The sequence below is a fragment of the Oryza brachyantha genome, chromosome 1 (assembly GCF_000231095.2).
Source record: "Oryza brachyantha chromosome 1, ObraRS2, whole genome shotgun sequence".
NCBI classification, from domain to species: Eukaryota; Viridiplantae; Streptophyta; class Magnoliopsida; order Poales; family Poaceae; genus Oryza; species Oryza brachyantha.
The window spans coordinates 27,049,596-27,062,725 of NC_023163.2; the positions used below are offsets into that span (position 1 = coordinate 27,049,596).

General features: G+C 42.2%; 1 protein-coding gene across 1 annotated transcript; it reads right to left on the reverse strand.

The window, feature by feature from the left end:
- Positions 1–164: 164 nt before the first annotated feature.
- LOC102703088 (protein RETICULATA-RELATED 5, chloroplastic-like) lies at positions 165–10,308 on the reverse strand. Its single transcript, XM_040529276.1, has 13 exons — positions 9,314–10,308; positions 8,803–9,012; positions 8,442–8,702; positions 7,395–7,481; positions 6,278–6,355; positions 5,717–5,799; positions 3,712–4,404; positions 3,124–3,253; positions 2,225–2,755; positions 1,880–1,987; positions 1,211–1,756; positions 903–1,025; positions 165–523 (listed from the first exon to the last, which is right to left on the reverse strand). The coding sequence occupies exons 1-13, from the start codon at positions 10,202–10,204 to the stop codon at positions 377–379; spliced, it is 3,888 nt and encodes a 1,295-aa protein (XP_040385210.1). The 5' UTR covers positions 10,205–10,308; the 3' UTR covers positions 165–376.
- Between the last annotated feature and the right edge of the window lie 2,822 nt (positions 10,309–13,130).

A 13,130-nucleotide genomic window follows, 5' to 3' on the forward strand; every position in this document is an offset into this window, starting at 1 on the left:
AGTTGATCTGGCTCGATGAACGAGCAAACATCGCATCCAGCCAATAGAATGATTTAGCCCGCCCGACCTTAGCCAATCCTTAAGAAAACATTGCTTTCAGAATGTAAATAGGATGTATTCAGAGGGAAATCCCGTGTGTAAAATCATGATGTTCCAAAATTGACTTGCTTCATTCACTGATGTACAAATACATGTATATACTCTGGAAGGGTGTAAAATTGGCCGGACTATAGGTTTGGGACTGACCTTCAATCTGCCATATGAAGACTTTCCCGTCTATATGCCTGTACAGTATGGTGTGCATCAAAACAAAAGTTGTCCTTGTGTTGAATTGCCAAAATCAAACGGGCCGAGTCACTGGCTATGTATGTTTACTTCATTGGCTGTTGCTATCATCCACGTTCTGTACTTCTGTTGTGCCACATTCTAACAGTGGCATGTCAGGTGAACTTGAAATATCTGGAGATGGTAGTTCTTTCTTACTAGTTTGCAAGCCTGTAGCCCGTGCAAGATCAATCCATTGCTGCATCAATCAAACATAAGTTTCAGAAAAGGAATGGTGGATTGCAAGTCCTATCAATGTAAGGTTTTCACTAGTGTCCATAAAGTTGTTTAACAAAATGCTTTATCAAACAAAGAAGCTGATTAAGGCCTACTTATACCTAGAATTATTATACTAATACACTACTAGTGGATAATGGGAATTTCCCTCTTCATCTCAACTAACCATATCCCCTCCACAGTTATATGGTTCGATATTGATACATGTTTATAGGAGTTTTTGAGAATATTTATTGTTGAATTAACAGCTCTATATACCCCCACTCTATATATAACTAGCCTGAGGACACAACTAGCTATGGAAAAATTATAATGGAGATAAAAGTGAAGAAACAGTGTACCTGTGTTCCCCAGTATGAATTAATTGTCCGTGAGACAAAGGACAACAAGCTAGCAAGAAGTGGCTGATTATAGTAAACCATCAGATATTCTCCTAGGCGATGCTCCACCAGACCAGCAATGACCTTAACAGATGTATTGGAAAAGATTAGAAATCATTCATAAAATGGAACGGGAGATAACTTGCCTTTATTTTCATCACGAATTACTGGACAAGCTAATTCAACAGTGAGTTATCAATAGCATATGAGCTGAACTACCAAAGTTGCAAGCCCCCAGTTAAATTATACAGCAGTGAGCTACTCTGTACCTGATATCGCAGATTTGCTGATGTTCCAAGGAAGCAACTATAAACAGCCGCTGATTTCCAGATGGGGGTTCTTCTGCGTGCTGTTGCAATGCTTGTAGAAGGTCCCAAAACTCGACGAGCAGCATACAAAACATCTGAAGCAACTCCAGCTCCAATACTAGAAATGTATCCAACACCAGCAAGTTTAATTCCACCCATCAGCACTGAGGCAAACCTCTGATTTGTGTTCCAGCTCTGCCCCATAATACCTTTTTGAAATGCATTATCTGGAAGTGACCCTAAAAGTCCTTTGACAAGCTCCAAACTATCACCAGAACCACCATCACCAAAAGATAAGAGTGAAATAGTAGGAGCAGGAAGCCACACTGTAAAGAAGTCAACAACGGAACCTCTAATTGTATCAGTAAGCACATAGTCGATCTCTTCGAGAAATCTTCCTTTCCGTTTTTCATACTGTGCTATGAGTGTGGTGGTAATTGATATACCCTCTTCAATAGCTAATCTATGCAGGAATTTGGGATCAGCTAATAACCTTTCACGGAAACCCTGCATGAAATGACTTTTTTATATAATTTAACCATGAAGCAGCTCTATTATTGGTATATCAGCATTCTTATCGATGTTTTACTGACAATTAAGGAAAGTGTATACTTCAAAGCAGCTGCTTACTTGGAATCGGTGAATCAGTTCAGCCATAACAGGATATTTCTCAAGGTCAAAAAAGTTCTGCAATATCTCAGGAGAAACCACACCAAGATCTATCCCTTTCTGAAGATCCTGTCATAAATTCAAAGCAGAAAAAACCATTAGCTCAGAGATAAATGATAAAAAAGGTGTATTAGCAAATTTTTTTGCACCAATTAATTAATTTTTGAGGGGTTCAATTGACTGTTTGATCAAATATAAGTCTGTCTGTCAATAGCTATATTTTCCTTTGGACTTGCACCTCTATCCACTGCATTTACAATTATTAAGTTATGAAACACCACAGATATTGATGGGATCAAGCGATACCTGCGGTAAGGCTTCACGCCTCCTACCAGCCGCATTCATAACTCTAGCAATTTCAGCACGGTCAAAGCAATTGCGACTGCATGGCTTGGCAGCGGAGTACCACAAGAAATCAGCTACGGGGATTTCACCTTCTCTCCTAATACCTTGCCTCTCAGGATCAAGAAGTACTACAACTTGTTTTTTCTTTTGCATCTTTTTAGATATTCTGGCAGGGACTCCAATTCCACGTGAACCATATATAACATGGCTTGAACCAGTTACAACAACGAGCATCCCTGAAGGATCTCCATTAGTAATTTCTTTCATTATTGTTTGGGACATGGTATAATCATCGACTACTCTTGCCTGTGCAGATAGGTACGAGCCTGGGCCAAATGGAGAACCGTGAGTTGATGAAATCTTGTCTATCAATGATCGGCCTGAGATGGACGTGAAACCAGAAATGAAGCCTGATCCAGCTGGAGGAGCATACAGCTTTCTTTGTGCTTTTGAAAGGCCTCTAATTCCTTCTGCTTGGACAGTTCTTGACACCTAGCCAGGAAATAAACCGTATAATTATATTATTCACAAAATAATATAAATAAAGAAAAATAAATCAAATATTGAAAGATAATGCATATCACTATATCAGAACATTTTCTTGGACATGGAAGAAAAAGAAGAGGGGGGGAATTATTTTCTTGGACATAGAGCAATGGAAGGGTGAAAAATAGGTCTTTATTCAGTGGGTAAAGGCACTAGACGAACTATAGAATACAAGAAAAGGCTTGCCAATTGGAATAGTGTAATATCAATATAAAATGACTAAATTGCACTTGTATACAAAATATGTTGTGGCAATACAACTGCACAAATCACACGCAATTTTTTTGCTGGGCAATGTAGCATATATGGATTACCTCAAGTGGAGTTCCACAGGCAACAAGCTTGACTCCATTATCACGACAGTAGTTCAAAAGGGGTTCATACTCCTGCCAGCGCTCTGGTGCCCAGTGAGATGTGCACAACTTTAAGTTGTTGCCATCAATTCTGCACAAAGAATGCATGTTAATAACAAGGCTAGTGTATTGGAAGTTATAAAAAATGCAGTTGCTATTGACATAATCAGTATTCAGACACTAGTTTGATATTGATTTGCACAGAAGCTACATGGCCATCTGCCATCATGCTTGCAGTCTAGTAGGTACATGATATTCTAGAAATCCAATTGGGTTGAACTGGTTGGAACCTTTATACTCCAGTACATCATTTGTTTGGTGATGTTGCTGCGGGACAATTTTAACTAGTACTCACAGCTCAAGTTTCTACAAAATCGAGCCTCAGTAATCTCACAGCTCAACATGTATCAACATCAAACTACAGCATGACAATTTGAGACGATTATAACTCAAAATCTCTAAACCCAAATCTACAAACAAATCACAATAAGTCGATAAGGTAGATAAACATAGACTAATCACTACATGTAAACAGGAGTCAGGAACAACCTCCCATCCATGAAACGGTCGAGCTGCTCCTGGAGGTTGCAGGGGAAGGCTTCGAGCGCAAGCGAAATGCTCCTTCCGGCCTCGGCGCACCGGGCCGCCAGCTTCCTCACGATCTCGAGCTCGAGCACCCTGTCATCGCGGTCGGGCACGAGCTCGGACTCACCGAGGTACACCACCCGCGCGGCCATCAGCTTCTCCCACACCCTCCGCCTCGTGTCCTTCCCCACGGCCTGCGGCTCCCCGATGACCGTCGCGTCGTACACCCTCGACAGCGCCTCCGCCTCAGGCTCTCCCGCCGGGGGTGGAGCCGGGGCAGCCGCCGGCGCCGGCTTCTCATCGTCCGCGGCGGAGGCGGAGAACGGGAGGGACTGCAGCACGGTGCAGGTCGCGGCGAGGGAAGGGACGAGGAGGAGGAAGTCTCGGCGGGAGGCGGCGGCGGCGACGCAGAGACCGCCACGGGACGCCGCCGCGGCGGCGGCGGGAGCGAGGAGCGGCTTTGGTGGGAGGAGGGGTATGAACCTGCATGCGGCCGGGTTTCGGGTGGGCGCGTGGGGCAGCATTCTCCCCAGGCGGAAGCGCGGCGACGCCGACGCGCCGGCGGCGAGGGGAGATAGAGGGAGGTGAAGACTCCAGAGGCGTAGCAGACCAGCAGGCAGCAGCAGCTTGTGGTCGCTGCCTCGCGAGGTAAACTGTCGCCCGTTTCACTTCTCTCTCGAGCTTGTGGTTGCCCAATTTTCGCCATTTCGATCATCCTATCCGAGGCGGAGAATGACGGTGAATTGGGTGAAAACAATATTTTACTGCAGGACGAGGCGTAATCATGATGCGGCAGCGATTTTAAGGCCTTATTTAGTTTTCAATTTTTTTCAAAAACATCGTACCGAATTTTTGAACATTTGAACAGAACATTAAATATAAATAAAAATAAAAACTAATTACACAGTTATGCGAGAAATCGTGAGACGAATTTTTTAAATCTAATTAGTCCATGATTAACTATAAGTACTATAGTAACACACATGTGTTGATGATGTATTAATTAGTCTCGCGGTTTGTCGGTTTACAGGCGAACTGTGAAATTCGTTTTTCATTCATATTCGAAGATCCCTTTCGACATCCAATCAAACGTTCGACGTGACTCTTTTGCCCAAAAAGTTTGTCAACTAAACAAGGCCTAAAGGGTGCTCATTTTTTTCTGTTTGCCTGCGCATGCTTCCTAACGATTAAAAACAGGTATGTATTCTTTAAAAGTTTACGGAGTTTATTATCTTACGTGGTAGAGTAGATTTTTAAATTTATAATGGTTAATTTTATTATTTATAACATTACGTAAATATTATATAAATTGTGTCATAGTATTTTTTTTTTGCAGAAAAAATGTGTAGAAGGAAGAACAAGTGGGGCAGGAATTGAAGTTGCACAGGGAATGGAATTTGGAATCTAGATTTTTGGAGAATTTCTCGTGGTGGAGACCGGAGCTGCTTTTCGATTTTTCATGGCAGAGCTGGAGTGATATCTGTCGCTCCACATTTTTCCTCTTGTCGTCCGGTTTTGAACCAGTGGAACTAGTGCACCTGTCGTTGTAGAGAGCAATATGTACTTCTGGGCACACAAAGGAAGTTTGAGAAGAAATCTTTCGTCAAAATACAGGTTTGGAACCACCAGGGTCCCGGTGAGCCACGTCTTTTCGTCTCTATTTATAGTTATAAATCAAAATTTAAATTTTTAACCTAAATTTAGAGTAGATTTTAAGGTTTTTAATCCTAGTTTATTTTCAGCCTTAAATTACGAAGAACATGTATATTTTTTTATTTATAAATTATTTTCACCTAGAAATATATCATCTAGCTTTTTCCCTAGCTTTTTCCCTAATAAGCAGAACAATCACCTACTGCCAAAAAGATACTTGCGTGTAGGGATAAGCAGCTGATGCCGATGGTTATGGGGCCAAAAGGTGTCGTCAGCTCATCGCCACGAGCACGAGGCACCCATACCGCAGGCTCACCGCCCACGAGTCATGGAGTATGCCCAGTCAGCAGACTGCTGGAATGGGTGGCTCACCTTCTGAGGAAACGTGGCTCGTCTTGCCTGGTGAATGCCAGCATAATATCGGGTCAAACCGTTGTACATCACAAAGCCATCCAGTCCTACATAGAGGAAACAAAAAGAAGTAGATATGGCAGCAGAACAGCTGATAGGTAAGTGCATGCGTACTAATATTTTCAGAGACCAAAAAGAAATCTCGTGTACGTGATTCTCTCAGGAACCAGAGAATTCCAGCTAGCTAGTTTCGTGCATTTGTGCAGAAACTCAACATTACAATAGAGCCCAGGGTGGAAAAAAGAACTGGGAGAAAACAGGTTGTGATGGTTTGGTGGTCACTTGGTTCTATTTCCTCAGAAATTCTGCTATACAGCCGGAGATCCAACAGCCCTCGGGATGGAGGGAAGTGTGACATCTCTGTATATAGTCTATACTCTATGCTATAAGACGATTTTCAATGTTGTAACTGATGTTGATCTGGATAAACGGCTAACATTAACATGTATATTTACATCCTACTTCAGCTGCTCCTGTCTGTATATCCTTTGGTTTCTTCTGCTATCTTTGTCCATATACTAGAGATCTGATCTGAGTGTGAAACCTGCATTGCAAAAGAACAATGATGCAAGTTTTAATAGCTTTGTGGTGACTGCGTTTACTGAAAATATGAAGTGTACTGTTGATATCAAGAGGATAAAAGGAAGTTTTGAAAATCAAAAACAAAATGAAAGAGGTTGCAGGTTGACCTGATTGATGTCAGGTTGATGTACTGAAAATATGAAATATACTCTTGGCGTCAAGTTCTAATAGCATGAACGGTGAAACTGATTGCTATGAGATTGCAAACTCTTTCCAAGAAATAAACACAGTACCCTACTAAATCATTTATAAATTATAAGCATAGTCACCAGTATGGCACCACTAATGCTCTAATATCAACAACGGCAATTTGACCCCTCCTCTCCAACAGCTGAGACACTCAGCGTGCAGATCACCAGCGGAATCACAAAAAGGAAAGGCACATATGACATGTCCATAGGTTTATATTGACAAATGTAATCAAAGCTGAGACTGAGTAGAAAGTGAACCGGTCCTAGTATCCTACATGGATAGAGATAGGCCACCATCTTTTCGCTTATGTTTATGCTTATCGATCAAAATTTTAATTTTAGAACTTAAATTTGGAGTTGATTTTAGGAGGTTTTTATCATAGTTTATTTTTAAGCCTTTGCTTTTAGATCGCCAAGAATACGTATATAAAACCCACAATTTTTTTAATTGTTAATAAGTTATTTCGCTTATGCTTAATATAAGCGAAAAGATTGGGCTGGCATGGCAGACTTCAAAGTTGTGCGAGGCAATTTCATACAATGATGGTTGCCACTATACTGATTTGAAGGTGTTAGCTTTGCAGATTGATAGGAAGCATCACCCACTGAATTTAATTTATCAGATACTCCACTATACGATCACAAATTCACAGTAACTTCCATTCCATCTCAATACTAACTATACTCTTGGAATTTTGTTGGATTAGAGAAGTAAAGGCATATTCATCATCTGTTTTTCATTAATAGATTCAAAGGATCAACAACAGCTGACAAAAGAATAACATTGTAATTGAATTTTAGTGCTTCTACCTGATTTCTTACAAAGCCTTTCAGCATCTCCACCAAACCATGGCGTTTTTGTTTGTTAAACCTTATGATCTCATTCATGTTGCTTTCCTGCATCATAGGAAAAGATTAAAGAGAAAACTCCAGTGTTCTGTCAATAACTGAAATGAAAACTACTCTAATAAATATAGCTAATGGGCTAAATTGATAGGCTCAACCATACTTAAGTATTGTCATGACATTACAGGTTCGAACAGGAAAATAAACATCTACAGGTTTTCCAGAAGAAGAAACCAGGTCCCAGTACATAGCATAGCACAACCAAATCATATATCATATTACCATCTTCTAACTTGCAGAATATTGCATTGTGAAAACTTACAGATCTGTGCGTATATAGCAACTCATTTGACATAAAAAATAACGAATGGACTCTGAATGCATTCACCACAGACCAAAGCCTCAAACATGACCATTTTTGGAACCAACAATCTTGACTCTTGTTCATTTCAAAGCAATAGTTATCGTACCCATGCTGCTAGTATCAACAGCACAGTTCTAAATTGACTGTGACTCTTGTTCATTTCAAAGCAATACTTATCGTACCAATGCTGCTAGTATCGACAGCACAGCTCTAAATTGATTGTGACTTCTGACAGCTTAAAATGAAATACAGAGTGAATTTTCACTTAGTTAAAAAACTATGCTCCCTAATGAGCAATATATAGACTGCACAGATGATGCACATATCGTTTATAGCTGATGTTTCAAGTCATCACATATTGCAAGGTAAAGTGTTAAACAAATAGCACTCTGTTACGAACGTAAACTGAACATGCTACAATTAGGTTATGCATCCAGCTTCATGGCAGCTGGTCGTATTTCTCTTCCAAAAGTATCCAAAACAGAAAAATATATCAAACCATACTGTAGTTGATTTTGTCGTCTGTACTTATACAGAAGTTAAATATATATCCGTTATGAACAATAAGTCAACATTCAGCTGAACAGAATAATAAGTACAGTGCAAAAATTGTACGCTCGGTTTAATCCACAAGTTCATGCGATTACCTTGATAAGCTCATATTCCTTGTGTGCATTGCTTTTTTCATCTTCTGTTTTTCTTATTGTTTCTTCCAGTTCTTCAATCTTTTGGTATCTTGATCTCTCCTGGCCCATTCCTCTTGATGATACAGACTCAAGTTTTGCTGCCTGGGTGTGCAAGAGAAATAAGTCTGCTGACAGACTTTGCACACGAAGCAAAGCGTTTGCGCGATCAGTAAAAGCATTATGAACAGAAGTCATTGTCTCCAAGTATTCATAGATAGCGCCCTGTCAAAGCAAAATAATATTACAATTCAAGAAAAGAAATCATAAGAAGCAAATGGCAATATTCAAGCAAGCATTCCTTCTATTACAATTTCCAACATACCAGATGTTTTTTTATTTCAGCGTTTAGTTTTGTTTGTGCTCTGCTCACTTTGACAATAGCATTTGCAAATTTGTTGATATCAGCAGCTCTTTTTCTCTGAGAATTACATGTATCCTGCTCCTTTTCAAACTTTGCCAGCTTAATGAATGTCATTCCCAGGTGAGCTGTAGTTTCTCTAAGATCATCATAGGCTTTAAGAAGAGCCTCTACCTACAATTCCGGCGAAAGAGAAGATTAGCTAGTGCGTTTATTTATGTGCATATCACTGTAAACTTATGAAACAGCGTATCTATTTGTTGCTGAAATCACAAATTATAAGCATGCAGGAGGAGGAACTCTTTGTCACTTTCTTCATTTATCCTGCCTTCCTGTTGACGATGATAATTCACTACTATGCACACTGTCTTCATTTCCCCTGCCTTCCTGTTGACGATGATAATTCACTAACATGCAGAAGGATAACAGGTGTGCTCCAGCATAGAGCTAAAGCAGCAAAGACAAGCAGAGGTACCTGCTGAGATACCGTCGTCAGGTACTGCTCAAAATCCTCGAACCTGGCCTTGTGCATGAGGAACTTTGCATCAGTCTCCTTTTCCACTGGAGGCGACCTCACTGTCACCAAGCCATTCGCCACCGTCTGCTTCAGATCCTTAAACATACCAAAAAAATCTCTCCCAGCCTTCGCAGGCGGCGTTGGAGCGGTAACGACAGTGGACGTGGCAGCACTCAACGCGGGATCCGACCTGGGTGACTCACCCGCCGAGGTGGGAATGCCGCTTGGCTCAGTCAGGAAGGCGTGGAGGTCGGGGCTCCGGCCGATGGTGGGGTGCGCAGCGAGGCGGCTGAGGTAGCGTTGAAGCGCGGCGCAGCGTTGGTTCACGAACTCATGCCGCTGCATGACCTGCCCCTCAACGATGCTCTTGTCTGGTCGCGCGGGGACGAAGAGCCCGCGGTGGGCCAGGGCGATGCGATCCGCAAGAGCGACGACGTCGCGGAAGCGCCGCCTCACGCGGAATAGACCGCCGTCGGCCATCCTGGTGGTGATGAGGTAGGAGAAGTAGCTCCCGGAGCCAGGAATGACGCCCGCTGCTCCAGTCGCCGGTTCCGCGTGCTTCTTAGGCTCGGAAACGGTGATCTGGGGGAACTCCGGGGATGCCTCGTCGGCAGCAGCTGGGACGCGGGGCGCGGGGGTTGGGGCTGAGTCAACCTCGCCGTCCTCTTCCTCCTCGATGAACGCGTCGTGGTAGGCGGTCGCGGTGGGAGAGGGGGCGGTGGACGTGGGGGACGGAGGCGGGTGGAGCAGCGGGTCGGTAGAGGCCGCGGACGAGGAGTCGAGGGCCAGGGTTCCGTGATCCTCACCGCCGCCGGCCGCCGCCGACGACTCGGCGTCGGAATCCATCATGGCCGATGCCGTCGGTTAGGATTTGGGGGCAGAGACGGGAGGTGAGATCCGGCGGGGAAGCCGTGGTGTAGTCTGGAGTCAAAGTCGGGGAAGAACAGTGAACGTATGCCACGCACACCTTCTCGTATCGTACGCTCAATGCCAGGTGGGTCCAGACTGTCGGAGTAAATCATTTCTTTCCTTCGTATCCGAGTACAAGAGGCAGAGCCATTTTGTAACAAAGCTGAACTGCTGAACTGGCGTTTGATAATAATGTATAGTTCTGATTATCTACACGAATTTAAACGATTTCGTGTTCGAACTGAATCCACATAGCCGCATGGCACGTAATCACACAAATATGGATAATCAGGGCATATCCAGTGAAAAGAAGCTAAGGTCGAAATTGTGAATATTTTGTTGCAGCCACTGCTTGGATTTTGATAGAAAAGTAGTGACCGAAAATGCTGAAGAACATTTTGCAAAGTTTCCAATGGAGTACTCAGCATCAACAGACATCAACATTTGGCCGTTTCCACTGCATTACACCCCATTGATCCAATACTAATCGCACTCAGGGACGGGCGAAGGATTTCAAACTTGGGTATTTGAAATGTAACGGTGTAAAAAAAATTTATACCCGAAATCACACTAATTAGCTTATATAACATTGAATACTAAGTGATTGTACGATATATAACACAATAAGTCAAATTGAGTCTAAAGTCATATTTCATCTATCTATCTATTATATTATAAAGACAGGCTTGAAAAAAGGCTCCACGTTCACTCTGGGGGATAAATATTTATGTTATCGATAGTGGCGGCACCAGTGATGGTATCATACAAAATGGAGTTAAGTGTAACTATACATGAGCTCAATTTCACAATGACTATAGACAAGCTCAAGGACACATAAAATAGTGTTGTATGGGATCCTGACAGAGATTAAAGAAGTCAAGATAGCTCGAGCAGCACAACATGCAAGAGCGAGGGCAGAAGCGCTATTAGTGTCAAGTGATCTCTAGAGGGTGATTTTTGGTATAGTCTCACGGACATCGATGTATTGTTGTAAGATTGGGTGGTCTTGCGGAGGAGAAAGAAAGGGGGTGCGAGGCTGGAGGAAAAGATAAAGGAGTAGTTTAGCTATTTTGTTTTGTGATTTCTGATAAGGGAAATAAAGTGGAAAACTAATAAAAATCGACAACTATAGATGAACTGAAGTAACTTTCGCTTATCAACCATTTTAATAGAACTAATTTTGCATTATATAGATATTGGATATAATTAAAATGGACAACAATTAAGTGAAGTAAACGATATATGTTAATATGTTTTTAGACTTTGGATAACAAAAGTACACAAAGGTTAAATATACACTAAATCTAGCTGCGCAAATGCGCGGGCCACCTGCTAGTTGAATTAATAAAAGCACAACAATGTTTAATTTATAGGAAGTGAAAGCATGTGAAATATGTAAAGAATGAAAAAGGGTAAAATGAGGAGAATCCTTACCATTTAGAGGATAACTTTGCGTCCTCCATGTTTTAAAAATATGTTATGATGTTCTTATCCTTTACTTGCAAGAAGAATTCTCTTTTTTTAATAAATGTAACCAAACAATCATTCAAATATTGTGGGCCCATCTTGCTTCTCAATTTGTTTTTGATATAATTCATGGAAGAAAAACCCTCACCTTGAGTTTCAACTCGATTTTCATTTTGAGGTGTCTTCTTTGAAACACTTCTTTCCAGAAAAAGCCTTTAGATCAACTGCAGGCCTCCTTCTCATTTTCATTTTGAAACCTAAAGTGAAAATAAAACGACCCATCAATTGATCATGCTTCAATTATTGTAACATTCTAACTTAATAAATTGGCAATGCACAAATCAAAAATTAATAGTTCATACAATCATGCTTCAATAATAAAATGAAATCAATCAGCTTGGAGCAATGGAGCTTGCTGTCCGTGCACTTGCAACTTGCTGACTTGCAGTCTGGACTCTAGACAGTGGACGTCTGGACTCTAGACAGTGGACGGCTGGTGGCTGGACGCAGACGGCCGTCGAGCGCCGGCCGGCTGCAGCCTGCAGCCGGCACCATTCGCACTGATACTCAGTCATACCCAGATGACAGAGTGACAGATGCAGACACCTCGTCCAAACCTGATTAAAGTAAGATTCGGACTTCAGCCATGGCTGGCGCCCATGCCATTTTCTCTCCAACCTTCAAAGCCCAAAGCTGCTCTGCCAGGAACAAAAAGAAGGCCTCTGGTTTGACCAGGGACAACGGCAGCAGCCATCATCAACTGATGATCTCACTAAAATGATTGAAGTCAAACGACATGCCCTGGAGTTCTTCTCCGATAGGTTGGAGGCTTTGGGAGTGGATCGGAGTTTGGTTGCTTTGCTTGAACATTTTTGTTGTTCTCAACTGCCCCCTCCTAACTCAGAGAAGATGAATCACCAAGATAGATATGCTGACGCTTTGCAGGGTGATCGCCGTGGACGACGGCGACACGCCGGCGCGCCAAGCTAACAACCTAACCCCTTGGTTGGTCCAAGACGGCAAAATGCAGACGTTTTCTAAAGTTGGAGCTTGGTGCTTTTCTAGTGTCATTGTTCAGACTTACTTCAGGCTTCAGATTTCAGTGTTCATGTCAACCGCAGAAACGTAAGCATTTCGTTGTCAATTTTTCCCCAATCCATTCAAAACTCGCAGCACCGAGGAAGAAGATTATTGTTCCATGTAGCTGGAATGGATGCCAATCTCTTCATGCATACGAGAAATGGAAATTCGTTGCCAGGATAGATGCGTTGGGTGTGTAAACTGTAAAACTCTTAGCTTCCAAGCTCATTTTACAGAATCGATGCATGCACCATCCATCTAGAAATTGGGTTGCAATCAGATTCGGTGCCAAATGTGTTATTGTCGGAAGATTGATTTG